The sequence below is a fragment of the Ranitomeya imitator genome, chromosome 6 (assembly GCF_032444005.1).
Source record: "Ranitomeya imitator isolate aRanImi1 chromosome 6, aRanImi1.pri, whole genome shotgun sequence".
Classification (NCBI taxonomy): Eukaryota; Metazoa; Chordata; class Amphibia; order Anura; family Dendrobatidae; genus Ranitomeya; species Ranitomeya imitator.
The window spans coordinates 419,743,159-419,764,824 of NC_091287.1; the positions used below are offsets into that span (position 1 = coordinate 419,743,159).

General features: G+C 43.5%; 1 protein-coding gene across 1 annotated transcript in view; it reads left to right on the forward strand.

Moving 5' to 3' along the window:
• MCM4 (minichromosome maintenance complex component 4) overlaps positions 1 to 21,026 on the forward strand; it is a 57,617-nt gene extending 36,591 nt beyond the window's left edge. The window contains exons 9-17 of the mRNA XM_069731311.1: positions 6,773 to 6,993; positions 8,591 to 8,711; positions 8,966 to 9,225; positions 10,976 to 11,341; positions 11,463 to 11,590; positions 11,672 to 11,879; positions 17,090 to 17,318; positions 17,746 to 17,879; positions 20,616 to 21,026. Of these exons, the coding sequence (XP_069587412.1) occupies positions 6,773 to 6,993; positions 8,591 to 8,711; positions 8,966 to 9,225; positions 10,976 to 11,341; positions 11,463 to 11,590; positions 11,672 to 11,879; positions 17,090 to 17,318; positions 17,746 to 17,879; positions 20,616 to 20,708 (1,760 nt within the window). The 3' untranslated portion in view covers positions 20,709 to 21,026. The remainder of the gene's footprint in view (positions 1 to 6,772; positions 6,994 to 8,590; positions 8,712 to 8,965; positions 9,226 to 10,975; positions 11,342 to 11,462; positions 11,591 to 11,671; positions 11,880 to 17,089; positions 17,319 to 17,745; positions 17,880 to 20,615) is intronic.
• The last annotated feature ends 640 nt before the right edge of the window (positions 21,027 to 21,666 follow it).

Below are 21,666 nucleotides of genomic sequence, written 5' to 3' on the forward strand. Positions count from 1 at the left end.
GATCCTCTAGGACTGGAAGATCCACCTCGGCATGACTCACGGCAAGACCCCAGCGCACCTCCCAAGCTGGGCGGCCGTCTTCAGGGACGTCTGGATTTACTCAGTGGAGGACGCATGGGTCAGGGAAGTGGTATCCTCAAGATACAAAATAGTTAATTTCTCGGCCCCGAGATCGTTTCTTCGAATCCCGCCCTCCAAGAGACCCCGCTCTAGTTCCGGGGTTTTTTTTGCAGCCATCGCTTCCCTCCTCAAATCGGGGTAATCGTTCCCGTTCCAGAAAAAGAGCGGTTCACAGAGTTCTATTCGAATCTTTTTGTGGTACCGAAAAAAAGGCAAGGTTCGTCCCATTTTGGATCTCAAATTGCTGAACAAGAGGGGTTAGTCTGAGACACTTCAGGATGGAATCCCTTCGTTCAGTAATTGCTTCCATGGAGGCTCAGGAATTTCTGTGCTCCATAGACATCCAGGACGCCTACCTCCATGTCCCGATTTTCCCGGGACATCAGATTCCTGCATTTTGCAGTACATCAGGAGCATTTTCAGTTTGTCACCCTGCAGTTCGGTCTCGCAACCGCCCCCAGGGTTTTCACGAAGATCATGGCAGCGCTGATGGCCATCTTAAGGGTCCAAGGCCTGGTTCTGTTTCCGTACCTCGACCACATCCTCATCAAGGCTCCGTCCTTTTCTCAGGCTCACGAAAGTCTGTCCATCGTCCTCTACACCCTAGCCCGTTTCGGGTGTCTTGTCAACTGGAAAAAGTCCTGCCTTATTCCTTCTCAGCACCTCATTTTTCTGGGCATGCTCTTCGACACTCGTCAGTCCAGAGTCTTCCTTCCCGAAGACAAGAGATCCATCCTTCTTTGGGAAGTTCGCTTGCTCCAGGGCCCTCGACTTCCCTCCTTCCAATCGGCCATGAAGGTTCTGGGAAGGATGGTTGCCACATTGGAAGCGATTCCCTTCACCTAATTTCACTCAAGACCCCTTCAGCAGGCTATTCTCTCACAGTGGGACAGGTCTGTCCTTTCTCTGGACCGCCCGATTCTGCTTCCGCCCAGAGTCAAACGGTCCCTCAACTGGTGGCTGACGTCACCTCTCATCTCCCAGGGCAGGTCCTTCCTTCCAGTTCACTGGCAGGTGGTGACGACGGACGCCAGCCTGCTCGGCTGGGGTGATGTGTTTCACCACCTGACTGTTCAGGGTCGGTGGTCGGCGCAGGAGTCAACTCTGCCGATCAATGTCCTCGAGATTCGGGCCATCTTTCTGTCCCTTCGTCACTGGGAACGGATTCTCAGGGGTCTGCCAATTCGAATCCAGACAGACAATGCCACAGCAGTGGCATATGTCAACCACCAGGGAGGGGACTCTGAGAACTCTGGCCTTGGCCGAAGTATCCATGATCCTCCTTTGGGAAGAGGTTACGGTGATGGCCGCGGTGCATATCCCCGGCGTGGACAATTGGGCCGCCGACTTCCTCAGCCGCGAGGGCCTCACGGCAGGGGAATGGTCCTTGCATCAGGAGGTCTTCCATCAGATTTGTCTTCAATGGGGGACTCCGGATGTGGACCTCACAGCGTCTTGAATGAACAGGAAGGTCCCTCAGTTCGTCTCCACGTCCCGCGATCCACTCGCAGTGGGCGTGGACGCTCTGGCCATTCCTTGATTGCAGTTCGTGCCCCCCTATCTGTTTCCACCCCTGCCCTTGCTTCCCAAGCTGTTGAAAAAGATCGAGGCGGAAGGGGTGCCAGTCATTCTGATAGCTCCGGATTTGCCCAGGAGATCTTGGTTTGCGGAGATAGTCAACCTTCTCTCGGACGTCCCCTGGCGGCTTCCAGACAGGACCCGATCTGCTGTCCCAGGGTCCAATCTGCCACCCGAATTCTCGGTCGCTCAGTTTGACGGCGTGGCTGTTGAGACCGCAGTTCAAGAGCGTCCCACCTTTCGGATCATGTGATTCATACTATGATCCAGGCTATGAAGCCTTCATCTTCCAGGATCTGCGAGTCCAATCATGTTTCACTTATGTTTTTTTTCCCTTCCTTCCTTTTTGGCGTTCCTTCAGGCAGGACTGGATTCGGGCCTCGCTCTTAGTTCCCTAAAGGGCCAGGTTTCTGCGCTCTCGATCCTTTTTCAGAAGACGCTATCTTCTCGGCCACAGGTCAAGACCTTCCTTCAGGGAGTAGCCCATGCTGTCCCTCCGTACAGGGCTCCTGTGGATTCATGGGATTTGAATCTTGTGCTGGAGGTTCTGAAGGGTTCCCCCTTTGAGCCTCTCCGGGAGGTTTCCCTGTCATTTCTATCCTGGAAGTTGGCCTTTCCTGTGGCCATCACTTCTATCCGGCACGGCGGCCCTTTCTTGCCGACATCCTTTCCTGGTTATCCACCAGGACAAGGTGGTCTTGAGGACTCCGCCTTCTTTCCTTCCTAAGGTGGTTTCCACTTTCCACCTCAATGAGGACATCGTCCTACCCTCCTTTTGTCCAGCTCCGACTCAACCTCTGGAGCAATCGTTGAACAAGCTGGACCTCGTCAGGGCAGTGAGGATCTACCTGGCTAGAACGGCCTATTTCCGGAAGACGGACTCTTTTTTTCGTCATTCCTGATGGCACGCGCAGAGGCCTGCCGGCTTCCAAGGCGACTATTGCTCACTGGATCAGAACGGCAATTTTGGAGTCTTACCGGGTCAGGAACAGAGTGCCCCTCCTGGGATTAAGGCTCACTCCACCCGGGCAGTCGGCGCCTCCTGGGCGGTGAGTCACAGGGCTTCTGCCCTACAGCTTTGCAAGGCGGCAACCTGGTCTTCCATCCACACGTGCGCCAAATTTTACAAGGTCCATACCTACGCTTCGGCGGACGCCAGCCTAGGCAGAAGGATCTTGCAGACGGCAGTGGTGAGTACTCTGAACTGATGGAAGTCTGTTTTTCCCACCCCAGGGACTGCTTTAATACGTCCCATGGTTCCTGCGTTCCCCAATGAGAGGCGATAGAGAAAACAGGATTTTTGGTTGCTTACCGTAAAATTTGTTTCTCGGAGCCTTCAATGGGGGACACAGCACCCTCCCATATTTTTCAGTTCCTGTTGTTCTGTGTTCTATGACTGTTGTCATGTTTACAATTCTCATGTTTGTGGTTATGTTATCTCAACCTTATTGTTTTTTCTTCTCCTACTGCTTTCTCTCTAACAGAGGTTCGTAATGCCAGTCGGTGGGGTGTACACTGCAGGGGAGGCAGCTAAAAAATTTTTATGCATAGTGTCAGCCTCCTAGTGGCGGCAGCAGCATACACCCATGGTTTCTGTGTCCCCCAATGAAGGCTCCGAGAAACAGATTTTACGGTAAGCAACCAAAAATCCTGTTATTCTCAATGGGAAATGAGGTGTGGGTTGTAATAAAAGAAACCATAAAATGACCGACCAATATACTACAATAATGATATATAAGATCTCTAAATAAAGCGGTCCAGGTCTTAATAAAGTATAATCAATAACACCAATGTTCCCATACACCATCAGCTATTCCCAGTAAAACCACTATAAATATGGATTACCTATGCCAGAAAGTGCTATGTGCTCCCTCGGTTCTGTACACGTGTACCCGTTCGGCGTCCACTCACCCCGATTGTAAGTTTCGCCGCCAGCTTCTTCCGGGGGCGTCACGTAATACATATTTATAGTAGTTTTACTGGGAATAGCTGATGGTGTATTGGAACATTGGTGTTATTGATTATAGGTCAACAAAAAAAAAAAAATTTTCTGGTGTCCAAAATATTTTAATGAATTTGGGGTATTTTTGGGGTGCTGATTCTGAATATGCTATCAGTTTTGCCAGATTGGCTCAAGTTTTTGAGATTTTTGGTATCTTATTTATAGCACTTGTTGGTAAATGCGACGCATCATCTCATTAATTTCTTTGGATTAGTACTTGAACTGAGCAGTTCTCAATATAGTTTTGTGTTAATTAGTGTTCTAAAAGTTTGTTCATAGCTTGATTTTTGCACTAACTTTATGTTGTTGTCTGTTTTCCAGTGAAAAGCATGAACTCATCAAGAAGAAGTTGTCTTAACGATCCAGACTCATTCTGTTACATTTGTGGTGAATACACACTGCCAAAACATAGAAGAAACATAACAGACTTCGTAAAAAAAGTGTATTTTGCCTATTTTGGGGTTATGCTTGGGGACCAAGACAAGTTTTGGGCACCACACATAGTGTGCAAAGCATGTATCGAATTATTACGAAAATGGAGCAAAGGACAAAGAAAAAGCTTCAAATTTGGTGTTCCAATGGTGTGGAGGGAGCAAAAAAATCATCATGATGACTGTTATTTCTGTGCAGTGCAAGTGCAAGGATTCAATAAGCATAAGAAACGAAAATGGGAGTATCCTAACATGGAATCTGCAAGAAGGCCTGTCCCTCATTGTGAAGATGTGCCTGTACCTGTGTTTACCATGTTACCTGACCTTCCCCCACCTGATGATGATGAAATGCAGGGTATGGAGCTAAACATCAGTTCTGGAAGTGAACTAGAATATGAAGGAAGTTTCAGAACACCTACGCAATTTACCCAAGGAGAGCTCAACGATCTAATAAGAGACCTCAACCTCTCAAAAAGTGCATCCGAACTTTTAGCTTCAAGGCTAAGTGAAAAAAATTGTCTGACGCCTGTAACTAAAATTACATCTTACAGGACCAGAGAAGAAGCACTTCTTCAATTTTTCTGTGAAGATGACCTACTTGTATATTGTAAGGATATTCCTGGCCTGATGCTGCAAATGGGTTTACAAGTATATCGTCCTGAAGACTGGAGGCTTTTCATAGATAGTTCTAAAAGGAGTTTGAAATGTGTTTTGTTGAACAATGGCAATCAGTGTGCATCTCTTCCAGTAGCTCACTCAACTAAACTTGCAGAACAATACAAAAATGTCAAAATGGTCTTGGAGAAACTGTGCTACCATGAACATTCGTGGCTGATATGTGTTGATTTAAAAATGGTCAACTTTTTACTTGGACAGCAAAGTGGATACACAAAGTATCCTTGCTTCATCTGCATGTGGGATAGTAGAGCAAAACATCAGCACTGGGAGAAACTGAATTGGCCTCCAAGGGACACCTTGACAGTAGGAGCATCAAACATAGTGAACGAACCTTTGGTGGACAGGGAAAAAATCATTCTACCACCACTTCACATAAAGTTAGGATTAATGAAGCAGTTCGTCAAGGCATTAGACAAAGATGGTAATTGCTTCATGTACATCTGCAGATCTTTCCCTGGTCTTAGTAGCGAAAAACTGAAGGCAGGAATCTTTGATGGTCCTCAAATTCGGAAACTCATTAAAGATTCAAATTTTCCTAAGGAAATGAATGACATTGAAGCTGCTGCATGGTGTAGTTTTGTGTTGGTAGTGAAGAACTTCTTGGGAAATCAAAAGGCAGACAATTATGAAGAACTGGTACAAAACATGCTATTGAGATTTAGAAATCTGGGTGTACACATGAGCATTAAATTGCATTATCTTCACAGTCACTTGGACAGATTTCCAGAAAACCTTGGAGATTTTAGCGAAGAACAAGGGGAGAGATTTCATCAGGATATTATGGTGATGGAGGAAAGGTACCAAGGCAGATGGGACAGACATATGATGGCTGATTACTGCTGGAATCTACAGCGTGACTGCCCGAATAGCTCACATAGAAGAAAATCATATAAAAAGCGCTTTTCCAGCGATTAAATGTCTCCTATCTTTCATGTCTTGTTCATTTTTGAAGATTACTTTCTAAAACTAGTTAAAATAAACTAAAATCAACATTTACTTTGTTAAATTTATTGTATTCATGACAATATCAATAAAGTTAATGCGCGTGTAGAAAATTACGTCTTTTTTTTACACATTTTCCGAAAAATCTCAAAAACTTGAGCCAATCTGGCAAAACTGATGACATACTCAGAATCAGCACCCCAAAGTTACCCTAAATTCGATGAAATATCTTTGGCACCAAAAATGCTGTTGACCAGTGGACCTGGACCGCTCTATTTAAAGATCTTATATATCATTATTGTAGTTTATTGGTCGGCCATTGTATGGTTTCTTTTATTACACCCCGCACCTCATTTCCCATTGAGAATATATATCCTGTGTCTGATTGATAAAAAAATATATATGTATTGATTGCATAAGTTACAACTACTCTTTTGTAAAGGGCATTATAGTATATATGTATATCTTAACACTTTTTGTATGATCTTATTTATTACCTCATCTATGTGATCGGCTGTTCGGTGTCCATTGACAGTACATTTGCTTTTTTATTAGTTTTTATATGTTATCTTGCCTAAAAAATGCATTTTACTATAAAATATATTTCATGTAATTTTTGAGGCCACCAGGCCATCAAAATGACACGTACTAGTGCATTTTGTTTTTTACTTTTATTTTAACTGGTTGTGTTTCTTGATTCAACAACTGCAGTTACAAGATGGAAGCTGAATTCTTGTTAGGTTGATGTTTGTTTTTATGCTATATGCAAATTGCCTCTTCTGAGAAAAAGGACTTCACTTCCAACAGGTGGCGCTATAGAGATTTTTTTTTATGCTAAGCATTAATGACCATTGTATCAAATGACATCTTAATTTAAAACCCTCTTTATGCAAAATTCAGTTTCTCACTCTGTCTTATAAATGTTAGAGAATATCAGTCGACTGTGAACTTTCTCTTCAAATGTGAATTGAATTAATTTGAATGGGAGTGATGATGTTAATATTTTCTACGTTGTTTCTAGATATTGATCAGTTGATCACAATTGGTGGAATGGTCATCAGGACTTCTCAGATTATCCCAGAGATGCAAGAAGCTTTCTTTAAATGTCAAGTATGCTCCTTTACTACCCGGGTGGAGATTGACAGAGGTCGTATTGCAGAGCCATCTGTCTGCAAACATTGTAACACCACACGCAGCATGGCGTTGATTCACAATCGCTCTATGTTTTCAGATAAACAAATGGTATGTTTTTCTAATTTTCACTTTGTGACACAGGACTGTACACATTTTTATAAAAATTCAGGGTAAATTACCAAGTAGACTGCATTTAGAAACTTGCACCTTTTAAAAGGAGTTGCACCCTTTGATGAAAATTGGAAAATACATTTAACAGATGCCATGGATAAACTCTTTAACTGCAGTAGACAAATTGTTGGATGTTACTGATGGGCCTCATTTATTTCAAAACCAGTCCCTCTGACACCTAAAATTGCTTTTTATACCTACTTACTATACTTCCTGTGACATTTTTTTTTTCTGAGAGGAGTCTCAAAAGTTATGTCACAGGAGGCAGGAACTGCACTCACTTCCTGCAGCTTCCATTGCTCTCCTGGATCAGCACGCCACAGGGGGCAATGCTGCAGCTACTCGTTAGTTTCTTGCTTTGCTGCCCTCTCTGAAGACATCCTGGGTGATGGAAGCTGTGGGAGATGTGAGTTCAGTACTGACACTATGCTTCTATCACCATAGCTTCTGTGATAGATGACTTCGTCAAGGGATGGAGATAGACGCAGTGAGTGAGGCCAGTGCCGCACCACAGCTTCTAGTACTGACCTCAAACTAATTGTCAGTAGGGAGCGGCGCTGGTGTGATGTGCTGCTTTTAGCACCGCCCCTGCTGACAACTGGTTTGAGGTTGGTGGTACAAGCTTTTGGCAGTACTGTTGTCACACACTGCTGCTATCTCCGCCTCCTGACGTCTTTTTCCACAGAAGTTATGGCAGCGGCAGAGTACCAGAGCTGCACTCCTCTCCCACAGCAACAATCACCCAGGATCCAAGATGTCTTCAGAGGGGGCAACGATGCAAGTAACTTGAGAAACTGCAGTTCTGAACCCCCCCCCACCACCCCTTTCCCCCCCGTGACGTCCAGTTCCAGGAGGGCTGTTGGACACTGCGGGTAGTGAGTGCAGCACCAGACTGCTGTGACAAAACATCATAAAGTACAGTAAAAAAAAAAAACATATAGAGATTATGGTAGGTAGATAATGAGAGGTGTAGGGTATTGTGCAATAATGCAAGTAAAGTAGTTACGGTGTTAGGCTGTGTGCACACGTTGCTGATTTTTCACATTCACGCTATAAAACCGCAAAAACAGCATACAATATGCATCCCATCATTTAGAATGAATTCCGCATGTTTTGTGCACATGATGCTTTTTTTTCCACGAAAAAAACACATCGCGGTAAAAAACGCAGCATGTTCATTAATTTTGCGGATTTCCCACTATAAAATGCATTGGGAAATGTCCGGAAAAAACCTCACCAAAAACGTGGAAAAAACGCATGCAGATTTCTTGCCGAAAATTTCAGGTTTTTCCTCAGGAATTTTCTGCAAGAAATACTGAACGTGTGCACATAGCCTAAAGATGGTTAAATACACTTTGGGTGCCGCACTACCCCTTTAATTGGAAAGCTGTTTACAGGCAAAATGTCTCCTCCTTTTCTAAATTGCTCTTTCATTGGATGGATGCCCAGCCAAGTCAGCATTTGTTGGGGCTTTGTATATTTGTATCTGATTTTAGTCTGGCTCATGTTTGATATTCGGATGATTACTTTGTAGATAAAGCTACAAGAGTCTCCTGAGGATATGCCAGCCGGACAGACTCCTCACACTTTAATTTTATATGCACACAATGACTTGGTGGATAAGGTGCAGCCTGGAGATCGGGTTAATATAACAGGTAGGTCGGTGTTATTGATAATTTGTATTTCATGGAAACATAGAAGGATTTCCATGCAGTTATGTACAGAAAAATGTAATTGTGTGTAACGTGCACATTTCATGTCTGTATTCTATTGATTATGTAAATGCTCTTTTATCGGTCAGCGGTCGATCAAAAGTGCATTATTCACACCAATGAAGCATTCTTAAATGGGTTTATTTCTATTTTTGTAGAATGTTAGACTTTTTTTACCTTTCTTTTCTTTATTGCAGGTATTTACAGAGCTGTTCCCATTCGTGTGAACCCCAAAGTCAGCAATGTCAAGTCTGTATATAAAACTCATATTGATGTCATCCATTATCGGAAGACAGACTCCAAACGTCTTCATGGAATTGACGACGAGTCAGAGCAAAAATTGTTCACAGAGGAGCGTGTGCAGATATTAAAAGAACTGGCTGCTAAGCCTGATATTTATGAAAGACTCGCTGCTGCGCTTGCACCTAGCATATATGAGCATGAAGATATCAAAAAGGTGTCTATTGTAAACCATTTTGCTTTGAGTCCCATAGCAGGGAAAATCTATATACCCATATTTGCTTTAATAGATACAGTAGTGTCTAGTATCAGCTGTTTTTAAATGGTCTGTACTTGTCAAATGCCATTAATTGTCTTTAGTTCTATCTTGTGGGTTTTCATTTTAAAAATTGCACCCATGATCCCTGTGGACCAACTTGTTAATGAAAGGCTTTGCATACTGATTGAGAAGGGGGTGATACTTGTACACAAGCACCTGTTTGTAGACTAAAATGATTTAACAGTAAGGATGGTTTCACATTACACTTATCATGGTTCCCATTGGGGCTTGTGTCCAAAGCGCCCCATCCCCTGCCACCCACCCCAAAACTGGATCTGGACGTATGTCACCGACAGGCCATAGAGTACAATGGTGCTAGCAGAACAAATGTGTGCTCTGTTGTGCCTACTGGAGGCAGACTCTCGGACCTAGTAGATGGGTGCTTGGCTCCAGTAGGTGTATGCGCCCAAAAATGAGACACGACAGAGCTCATGTTTGCTGTTCTGTCACCATTATAGTCTATGGCCTTATTGGCGCATCTCAGTCCTGTTTTGAAGGGATGGGGGAGTCGGATGCAAGCCTCGACTGGGCTGATGAATGTGAAAATAAGTGCAATCTGACAGCACCCTTAGGCGATGTTCACACCATCCTTTTTTTAATGCGGAACCGCCGCGATTTTCCCGCTGCGGGTCCGCAGCTGTTTTCCATGCAGGGTACATTACAATGTACCCTATGGAAAACAGGAACTGCTGTGCCCACATTGCGGAAAATCCAAAAAAAAAGCCGCGCTGAATAGCTGCGGTAAAAAAGAAGTACCATGTCACTTCTTTTTGCGGAACTGCAGCGGTTCTGCACCCATTGACCTCCATTGTGAGGTAAAACCCGCAGACGAAAAAAATATCTGCGGGTTTTCTGCGGTTTGTGGTGCAGAACCGCTGCAGTGTGGCTGCCCCCCCCCCCCCCCGTGCTCCAATCCCACCCCCCCATGCTCCGATGCCACCCCCCGTGCTACAACGCCCCCCCCCTCCCCCGTGCCCTAATCTCCCCCCCTTATACTTACCGGGCCTCCCGGTGTCCGTCCGGCCGTCTTCTCCCTGGGCGCCGCCATCTTCCAAAATGGCCGGCAGATTCGTTCCTGGCACATTTTGATCACTGTGATAACCTCACAGTGATCAAAATAAAAAAAGGTAAATGCCCCCCCCCCCCCCCTTTATCACCCCCATAGGTAGTAACAATAATAAAATAAAAATATATATATATATTTTTTCCCCACTACAGTTAGAACTAGGGGTAGGGTTAGGGTATTTTCAGCCATTTTAACCCTAAAAAAACTTCCTAGAAAACACACAGAAACTGCACTAAAAACCGCATCAAAAAACGCATCAAAAAGCACCAAAAAACGCACCTGCGTTTTCTGCCAAGAGCTGCGGTTTTTAGTGCAGAAAAAACAGCAGGGAAATCAGGAACGTGTGAACATGGCCTTACACTTCGCTAAAATGCACACAGAACCTAAAAAAAAAGTTACAATTCTGCTTCTCAAACATCGGCTACTAATATTTGAGCTGTAGTCCTAATATTTTGGTTGTGGCTAGTGTTTTAGGTAATTAAATATTACCTAGGTCTTTAGAAGTAAAACTGTTAATATATTTAAAGTCTTTAATTTTTATTTACTGTTCAACTTTTCTCACAAACATGTCTGTCTGTGCAGGGCATTTTGTTGCAGCTTTTCGGGGGCACGCGCAAAGATTTCAGTCATACAGGAAGAGGAAATTTCAGAGCTGAAGTTAATATTCTTCTTTGTGGTGATCCCGGCACAAGTAAATCTCAGCTTCTGCAGTATGTGTACAATCTCGTTCCTAGAGGGCAGTATACATCTGGGAAAGGTTCAAGTGCTGTAGGTTTAACAGCCTATGTGATGAAGGATCCAGAGACCAGGCAGCTAGTCCTCCAAACAGGAGCCCTCGTGCTAAGTGACAACGGCATTTGTTGTATTGATGAGTTTGACAAAATGAATGAAAGCACTAGATCTGTGCTTCATGAAGTGATGGAACAGCAGACCCTATCAATTGCTAAGGTATGTGTGCACAGGATACTTTATTAAGCTTAGCCGTAAAGTAGTGGTCAGCTAAAATGTGCTTGATATATTTAGGAGTTGCATTTGCAGCTGTATTGAACTGTTTTTCCCTGCTTTTTAGGCAGGGATTATCTGTCAGCTAAATGCACGTACATCTGTTCTAGCTGCTGCAAATCCTGTGGAGTCTCAGTGGAATCCTAAAAAAACTACAATAGAAAACATCCAGCTTCCACACACACTTTTGTCGAGGTAAGAATTCATTGACTGCTTGAGATGTTTCATAAGTGTGGTTCCTAAGAGGCAAGTTTTAACTTGTATTTTTTTTTTTAGGTTTGACCTTATATTCTTGATGTTGGATCCACAGGATGAGACCTATGACCGGCGACTTGCTCACCATCTTGTGGCTTTGTACTACCAGAGTGAGGAACAGTTAAATGAGGAGCAACTGGATATGGCTGTTTTAAAGGATTACATTGCATATGCTCGCACTTACGTCCATCCTCGACTAAGCGAGGAAGCCAGCCAAGCTCTTATTGAGGTAAAATAAACCACACTAGCACATGCTGCAATTTATCTTTCTACCTTAAGTAGATTTGCAGTCCATGTGGTAAGTCAAGCGCAGTCTGAGATTGGTCTGTTGTTCATCAATATCTAAAATACCGTACATACTCGACTATAAGCCGAGATTTTCAGCCCAAAAAAATGGGCTGAAAATGCCTCTCTCGGCTTATACTCAAGACATGGTCAGCGGGGGGGGTTGGTGGGTGAGGGGGGAGCGACACCTGTCACATACTCACCCGCTCCTGACTCGGTCCATGCATGTCCCATGGTCTCTAGCAGCTTCTTCCCCTGTTCAGTGGTCACGTGGTACCGCTCATTAAAGTAATGAATATGGACTCCACTCCCATAGGGGTGGAGCCGCATATTCATTCCTGTAATGAGCGGTACCAGTGACCGCTGAACAGAGGAAGAATCTGCGGGCGCCGGAGACCATCTGTCTGGGAGAAGCTGCCAGGGACCGTGCCGGGAGCAGGTGAGTATTTCACATTTACCTTCCCTTGTTCCACCGCATTCTCTGCAGTGACTGTTCAGGTCAGAGGGCGCAATGACGTATTTGTGTTCGCCGCCTTCTGCCTGAACAGTCACTGCGGAGAGACGGGACTCTGAGGGGCAGCGACGAGAGGTGAGTGTCATGTTTGTAGTCATGGGTTACCCTAAAAAAACAGATTTTATTAAATATACATCTAAATAGCCAACTACCAATGGCTCGCCAAAAACGAAAAACAACACACTGTGAACAAACTAAAGTGGGGGGGGAAAAAAAAGTCAACCCTAGTAAATGTCTATGCTGAACAGCTGCCTAACTGCGGGGGTAGGCACCCTAGGGGAAGCGTAATGGCGCCCCCGCTCCGCGATGGCTGACCCTGGGGTCCCTAGATAAGCCCTGATAAACCCACAGGGTCCCGCTACCCAGACAATATTGTACTAAAGGTACCCCTATACATAGACCATTCCTATCTCTAGGGAGCCCTAAACCCCACACTGTGCATGTTTAAAAACAACAGGAGAACATGTGACTTTGGCGTCTCGGTAGCAGAATTTTTTAGCGTATCCCTAATTATGGATATACTTTGGCACAAAATATATCTAACTTGGATGCAAGCGACATATTTGGTCCTAGCTCTATGTGCAAAGCTCACTGTTTTACCCAGTTAATTGAGTTGCATATATATAGGATGGTGAACCATGTATTCCAGATACAGTTAAACAATTGTTTCTCAGCTCTTTGGCAAGATTGCCTAGCGTAACTGTCCACCCTGACACTGACTATACAGTTCAAACAGTTGTGCATACATAACATACTAGACAGTACATTTCAGAGCTAATTCATGCGTTTTAAGTATATGATATACTGCAGGAGCTAGAGCCCATTAAGCCTTCAATATTAGATACTCATCGTTCAGATGAACTGCCGCCCGTCTGTTGTCTGCTTTAGCCTCTACGCGTTTCACCTCTCTGGCTCATCAGGAGGCTCGAATGCTAATCATGTTTCTCGATGGAGTGTGAATATTTACTTTAAATTACCGTGAGTGTCATGTTTATTTTTTTTTTTAATTGCAGCAGCATTTTATGTGGCACTTTGTTATATGGAGCCGTAATGAATTGCATGGAGCATTATATGGGGCACATTGTTATATGGAGCATTTTATGGGGCCATAATGAACTGTATGGAGCAGTACGTGTGGCACAATGTTACATGGAGCATCTATGGGGCCATAAAGAACTGTATGGAGTATTATATGGGGCATATTGTTATATGGAGCATATATGGGGCCATAATGAAACTGCATGGAGCATTACATGGGGTACATTGTTATATGGAGCCATAATGAACTGTATGGAGCATTATATGGGGCACATTGTTATATGGACCATCTATGGGGCCATTACGAGCTGTATGGAGCGTTATATGGAGCATCTATGGGGTCATAATGAACTGTATGGAGCATTACATGTGGCACAATGTTATATGGAGCATCTATGCTCCTCAACTACTCAGTAAACTAACTTTGCCCTGTTCCCTCCTTCCAACTATTATTCTGAATCTGCACCCTACTATTCATCTGTCCCCACACCCTCCATGCACATAACTGCACTTGATACTTGACTATTGCACTTAAACACACGGGCTGATGACCGGATCATGCAGCTTTATATGAAAATCCCTATTTTTTATAATTGCCAGACCTGAAATAACAAGCACTTCTCACCTATTGTGTCCCCCCATTTCCTTGTAGATTGTAAGCTTGCAAGCAGGGACCTCACTCCTAATGTCACTGTTTAAATTGTCTTAAGTTGTATTGAATTTATTGTCTGTACATGTCCCTGCTTAATTGTAAAGTGCTGCGGAATATGTTGGCGCTATATAAATAAAAATTATTATTATTGTTATGGGGCCATAATGAACTGCATGGAGCATCTTATGGGGCCTTTGAGTTGTATGGAGCATTATATGTGGCACATTGTTATATGGAGCATCTATGGGGCCATAATGAACTGCATGGAGAATTATATGTGGCACAATGTTACATGGAGCATCTATGGGGCCATAAAGAACTGTATGGAGCATTATATGTGGCACATTTTTATATGGAGCATCTTATGGGGCCATAATCGGCATTTGTGCAGCATTATATGGGCCAAATATCTGTATGGAGCATCTTATGGGGCCATAATCAGCATTTGTGTAGAATTATATGGGGCATATTTTAATATGGAACATCTTATGGGGCCATCATATACTGTATGGAGCGTTATATGTGGCTTATTTTGTATGGAGCATCTTATGGGCCCATCATGAACTGTATGGAGCATTATATGGGGCTCCTGATTCAATATGGATATTCAAAAACACTTAGCCTACTGATGTCTCAATTAATTTTACTTTTATTGGTATCTACCGTATATACTCGAGTATAAGCCAACCCGAGTATAAGCCACCCCCCTAATTTTGCCACAAAAAACTGGGAAAACTTATTGACTCGAGTATAAGCCTAGGGTAGGAAATGCAGCAGCTATACTGGTAAATTTCAAAAATAAAAATAGATGCTCTATACCGTTCATTATTGCCTCATAAGATGCTCCATATAAAGCTGTGCCATATATAATGCTCCATACTGTTCATTATTGCCCCATAGATGCTCCATAGAAAGCTCTGCCATATAGTGCTCTGCACCGTTCATTATTGCCCCATAGCTGCCATATAGTGCCGTGTGCCGTTCAGTACTGCCCCATAGCTGCCATATAGTGCTGTGTGCTGTTCAGTACTGCCCCATAGCTGCCATATAGTGCTGTTCAGTACTGCCCCGTAGCTGCCATATAGTGCTGTGTGCCGTTCAGTACTGCCCCATAGCTGCCATATAGTGCTGTGTGCCGTTCAGTACTGCCCCATAGCTGCCATATAGTGCTGTGTGCCGTTCAGTACTGCCCCATAGCTGCCATATACTGCTGTGTGCCGTTCAGTACTGCCCCATAGCTGCCATATAGTGCTGTGTGCCGTTCAGTACTGCCCCATAGCTGCCATATACTGCTGTGTGCCGTTCAGTACTGCCCCATAGCTGTGCCATAGAAAGCTCTGCCATTGCTGCTGCTGCAATAAAAAAAAAAAATGCCATACTCGCCTTTCTTGCTTGCAGCTCCTCTGCGTCCGGTCCCGGCTTCTCTGCGCACTGACTGATCAGGCAGAGGGCGCCGCGCACACTATATGCGTCATCGCGCCCTCTCACCTGAACAGTCAGAGCGGAGCGACGCCGGGAAGATGGAGCGACGCCCGGCGGCTGGAACGCGGACAGGTGAATATTACATACTTACCTAATCCCAGCGATCCTGACGCTCCCTCTGCCTGTCACAGCTGTCTTCGGTGCCGCAGCCTCTTTCTCGATCAGCGGTCACCGGCACCGCTGATTACAGAAATGAATACGCGGCTCCACCCCTATGGGAGGTGGAGCCGCCTATTCATTTTTCTAATGAGCGGTCCCACGTGACCGCTGAAGAGGGGAAGAAGCTGCAGCACAGAAGACCGTGGGACGGCAGGGGGAGCGCCAGGATCGCTGGGACTAGGTAAGTATGCCTCAGCGCCCTCACCCGCCGACCCCAACGCTACCGTGACTCGAGTATAAGCCGAGAGGGGCACTTTCAGCCCAAAATTTTGGGCTGAAAATCTCGGCTTATACTCGAGTATATACGGTATTTTTATTTTTGAAATTTACCGGTAGCTGCTGCATTTTCCACCCTAGGCTTATACTGGAGTCAATACGTTTTCGCAGTTTTTTTTTTTGTTGCAAAATTAGGGGTGGTCAGCTTATACTCAGGTCCGCTTATACTTGAGTATATTCAGTATGTTATTTTGAATATAATCATATGAATAGAACATGCCTATTGAAATCTGTGGAGACATAAAAATATTGAGACATCTCTTTGCTGTTATTAACAGTTTTGTTTTTGTTCTGCATTATGCACATATTAAGGGTATGTCCACACGTTCAGCATTAGGCAGTGCTTTGGACTCCGCACATTTCCGCTGCGTCCAAAGAGCTGCCGGCTTTTTAATGCAGGTGAATCCGCATGTGTTCATTGAACCGTGTGGAATCACCGCGCCGAATACATTGTGCGAGTGATATTTACTCATGTCTCCGCAAGATAAATAGGCATGCTGCGGTCTGGAAAGATGTGTCTCAGGGAAGCAACGTGCACTGGTGCACACATAGTGGGCATGGGATTTCTTTAAATCCCATCGAGTATGCTGTAACATCTGGACCCTGCGGATGTACGCAGTATCCAACCCGCAGCGTTTAATGACCGTGGGAACATACGCTAAGGCACATTAACAAATCCCTGCAGCATTTTGTTACGGCCATAATTCCCATGTTGACACAAGCTCCTGACCCTAGCTGCCTCTTATGCTGGAGTCTGGCCTGGAAATCCACGGTCAGACTGGAAATAGATGCTGTAAGGCCATAAAATACACCTATTTTATTATCATGTAAGTGTGCTGTTAAAAGAATTGAACAATGTAGGTATAGTTATTTATTCTTAGTTTAAGTACACTTCAAAAATATCACTACGTGGTGACTTAATATCAACAATGGAATTGTACATGCTCTACTTTGAAATGTTTCTTCAGCACCTTTTTCTTGTAACAAAAATTAGGTGTAATACTTTTTTTTTCTTCTTTGTTAAATAAAAAAGGCTTATGTAGACATGAGAAAAATTGGCAGTGGCCGTGGGATGGTATCCGCTTATCCAAGGCAGTTGGAGTCTCTTATTCGTCTTTCTGAATCTCATGCCAAAGTGCGATTTTCTAGTAAAGTGGAAACTATTGATGTAGAAGAAGCTAAACGTCTTCATCGTGAAGCTTTAAAACAATCTGCAACAGATCCAAGAACCGGCATTGTAGATATCTCAATTCTTACTACAGGTATAGTAAGCTTCAGTGTTTCATATTAATCAAAGCTGCTCTTTTTTTTTTCTCCATGAAAGTAATTTCACTATAGCTCACTCTGTGACTGACTTCATCATATGAAAATAGTCACTGTTACTTGAATTAATGGATCCCATGGTTCCCTAAAGGGACAGCTTTGTGTCTGATGGTATCAAAGATGCTGCATGTTGCACGATTGTACAGGAAATGTCTTCACTTCTGTCCCATCGGTTTTTATTTAATGCCAATTGTGTACAACTTGTTTATATAAATTCATTGTAACTTCACTTTATTTATCTCAACCAAAAGTCCCCTTAGCATTCGGCCAATGAATGTGAACTGTTTGTGTAGCACCTCTTTAATGGAAGAGGGGGAACTGTGACATCAACTATTCTTCTCACCTTTAATAATCTGAATTTTCTAGGAATGAGTGCGACTGCTCGCAAACGCAAAGAGGAACTTGCTCAGGCCCTGAAAAAACTGATCCAGTCTAAGGGCAAAACTCCAGCATTGAAGTACCAGCAGTTGTTTGAGGATCTTCGGGGGCAGTCTGATGCAGTAAGTTGATGATTTATCTTTAAATCAGACCATGTAATGTAAATTTGTCATGAGCAACAGGCCCCTACCATTCCCGCCTCTTCCTGTTTAACCATTAAAAATTCCTTTGTCAATAACGCACCCATCCTTCCCCCGTGTCATAGAAAATATTACAAATATTTGAAATCGCTCATATCTTCCCTCTCTCCCTTTTTTTTTTTTTCTCTCTCCCTCTCCAATTTTTTCTTTTTTTGTCTCTTCCAAGATAACATCAATTTTAACTTGTGCGCTGGAGTATATAATACTAAAATCATTGCTGGTTCAAGTACCCTAAGGGACTATAACATTTTGTTTTTGCAAAATATTAAATATAAATTGAAATAACCCCCTCTTTTCCCAGTTGAAACTTGATTTGTACTGCCATTTCATTTTTTCCCTCATTACAATACTACATAATTAAAGCCAGTGAGGCAAAACTAAGATATTCTGATGCTTTTTTCCCCCCACCATATTACACCACTTTAATTTTTTTTTTCTCACTGCTTTTCAGTCATTATATTGTAGTTTTAAATAACACATTTCAACTTTTCCTACAAAAAAAATCCCTGACTGTTAATGGAAAAATAGTTGTGACCTTTACAAGAAGGGAAGAAAAAGAGCACAAAAAAATCAAGTCATGATACATTGGTCTCAGTTTAAAAAAAAAAAAAAAAAAGTTAGTCCTTCCATAACATCCACAAATGACTCAGATTTTACAATTAACTTGCTATAGCCTTGTCTCATAAGTCATGTATGAGGCACAGAACCATCAGGACTGGTCCAATGTGGAAATATATCAATTTTAGCATGAGAACAAGATCTGTAGCTGCACAATATCCTTAACCCCTTACCGGCATCGGACGTACTATACCGTCCGATGCCGGCTCCCCTGCTTTGATGCAGGGCTCCGCGGTGAGCCCGCACCAAAGCCGGGACATGTCAGCTGTTTTGAACAGCTGACATGTGCCCGTAATAGGCGCGGGCAGAATCGCGATCTGCCCGCACCTATTAACTAGTTAAATGCCGCTGCCAAACGCAGACAGCGGCATTTAACTACCGCTTCCGGCCGGGCGGCCGGAAATGACGTCATCGCCGACCCCCGTCACATGTCCGGGGGTCGGCGATGCGTCTCCATTGTAGCCATAGAGGTCCTTGAGACCTCTATGGTTACTGATTGCCCGTCGCTGTGAGCGCCACCCTGTGGTCGGCGCTCACAGCACACGTGCAATTCTGCTACATAGCAGCGATCAGCAGATCGCTGCTATGTAGCAGAGCCGATCGGCTTGTGCCTGCTTCTAGCCTCTCATGGAGGCTATTGAAGCATGGCAAAAGTTAAAAAAAAAAGTTTAAAAAAATGTGAAAAAAATAAAAAAAACATAAAAGTTTAAATCACCCCCCTTTCGCCCCAATCAAAATAAATCAATAAAAAAAATATCAAATCTACGCATATTTGGTATCGCCGCGCTCAGAATTGCCCGATCTATCAAATAAAAAAAAGTATTAACCTGATCGCTAAACAGCGTAGCGGGAAAAAAACTCGAAACGCCAGAATTACGTTTTTTTGGTCGCCGCGACATTGCATTAAAATGCAATAACGGGCGATCAAAAGAACGTATCTGCACCGAAATGCTATCATTAAAAACGTCATCTCGGCACGCAAAAAATAAGCCCTCAACCGACCCCAGATCACGAAAAATGGAGACGCTACGAGTATCGGAAAATGGCGCAATTTTTTTTTTTTTTTTTTTTTTTAGCAAAGTTTGGAATTTTTTTTCACCACTTAGATAAAAAATAACCTAGTCATGTTTGGTGTCTATGAACTCGTAATGACCTGGAGAATCATAATGGCAGGTCATTTTTAGCATTTAGTGAACCTAGCAAAAAAGCCAAACAAAAAACCAATGTGGGATTGCACTTTTTTTGCAATTTCACCGCACTTGGAATTTTTTTCCCGTTTTCTAGTACACGACATGTTAAAACCAATGATGTCGTTCAAAAGTACAACTCGTCCCGCAAAAAATAAGCCCTCACATGGCCAAATTGACGGAAAAATAAAAAAGTTATGGCTCTGGGAAGGAGGGGAGCGAAAAACGAACACGGAAAAACGAAAAATCCCCTGGTCATGAAGGGGTTAATCAGTACTTCGAAAGGGCATTTTTAGCATTAATCTTACAAAAAAATCAGTTAAGTTTATGTATACTCTTGCTGATACTGGATGATCCCCCTGTCACTTCTCTTCCAGCACTGTCCAGGTCCAATGCTACTCTTGTGGTTTTTGACTGTATTGGTTACATACGCATCAGGTGAATAACTGGCTGCTGACGATGCTCAGTTGCATTGGTTACAGGTCTGTTTGGGAATAGGATGTACAGTCAGTCTTCGTACATCCTGTTCTAGCTATACAGACATTTGACTGCTGCATCCTATCAGTTGTGGTCAGTCATTTTCTGCAGCAGTCATCTTCTTAGCCAGAAGAGGAAGCACAGAGAGCTGCTGAGGTTCTTGTGCCACACTGAAAGAGGGATGTCACAGTATTAGTAAGGCAAGTAAGTATATTTCTATTGGAAGTTACTGAAAACTGAGTGACAGTACTCCTGATATCTGTATACTGCAGTTCATGTCAGTGTGATGTTACTATATTTTTATGTATTTTTACAATTTGTGTATAATAAACATTTCATGAATCTATTATCAAACTTTTACTTTTTTTGTGTGCAGGCGATTACAAAGGACATGTTTGATGAAGCTTTGCATGCACTGGCAGATGAAGACTATTTAACAGTGACTGGAAAGACTGTTCGCTTGTTGTAAATTAAGTATTTCAGCAATAGTATTTCCTGCTGTTACTTTTTTTTGCTGAAGAAGCCACGAACATTTGTGATGTACTCCGTTATTTTTGCGAGTAGACTGTGTTTATATCTGTTTGTACATATATTGCCTCTTAATGATCAGTTGATCCATACCATGCACAAGAACCAGTTCATTGTGTAACTATTTTAGGTTTCTAGGAAAGCCCTGAGGTATTACGGGATAACTGTATTTTCTTTCAGAATGCAACATTCTTGTAGATGCTAATAAACAAAACCTGAATATATTACCTGCAATAAATAAACTTTTGCGAATGTCTTATCTTTTTTTCACTTCTGATTTGTTTGACTTCAGGATGTTAAATTTTGTGTACATAAAATTAACACAAATAATTACCGTATAAGCCGAGATTTTCAGCCCACTTTTTTGGGCTGAAAGTAACCCCCTAGGCTTACTCTCGATTCATACCCAGGGGTTGGCAGGGAAGGGGGAGCGGAGCTGTGTAATAATACTCACCTTTTCCCCGGCGCCGGCAACTTCTTCCTGTAGTGAGCGGTCACATGGTACCGCTCATTACAGTAATGAATATGGACCCCACTCCCAAAGGGGTGGAGCTGCATATTCATTACTGTAATGAGCGGTACCATGTGACCGCTCACTACAGGAAAAAGCTGCCGACGCCGGGGAACAGACGTGCAGAGACGTTACCAGGAGCAGGTGAGTATAACGCAGGGCGTGATATTCACCTGCTCCCCGCTCCACCGTCGGCGCCGCTGCGTCTTCCGAGTCCTCTGCAGTGACGCTTAGGTCAGAGGGCGCGATGATGAGATTAGTGCGTGCCGCCCTCTGCCTGAACATTAGTGCAGAGGACTGGAAGACACGTCGGCGGTGGAACGCAGAGCAGGTGGTGGTTTTGGCGGACCGTCGTCACAAAAAACGTTCAAGTGAACGTTTTTTTTTT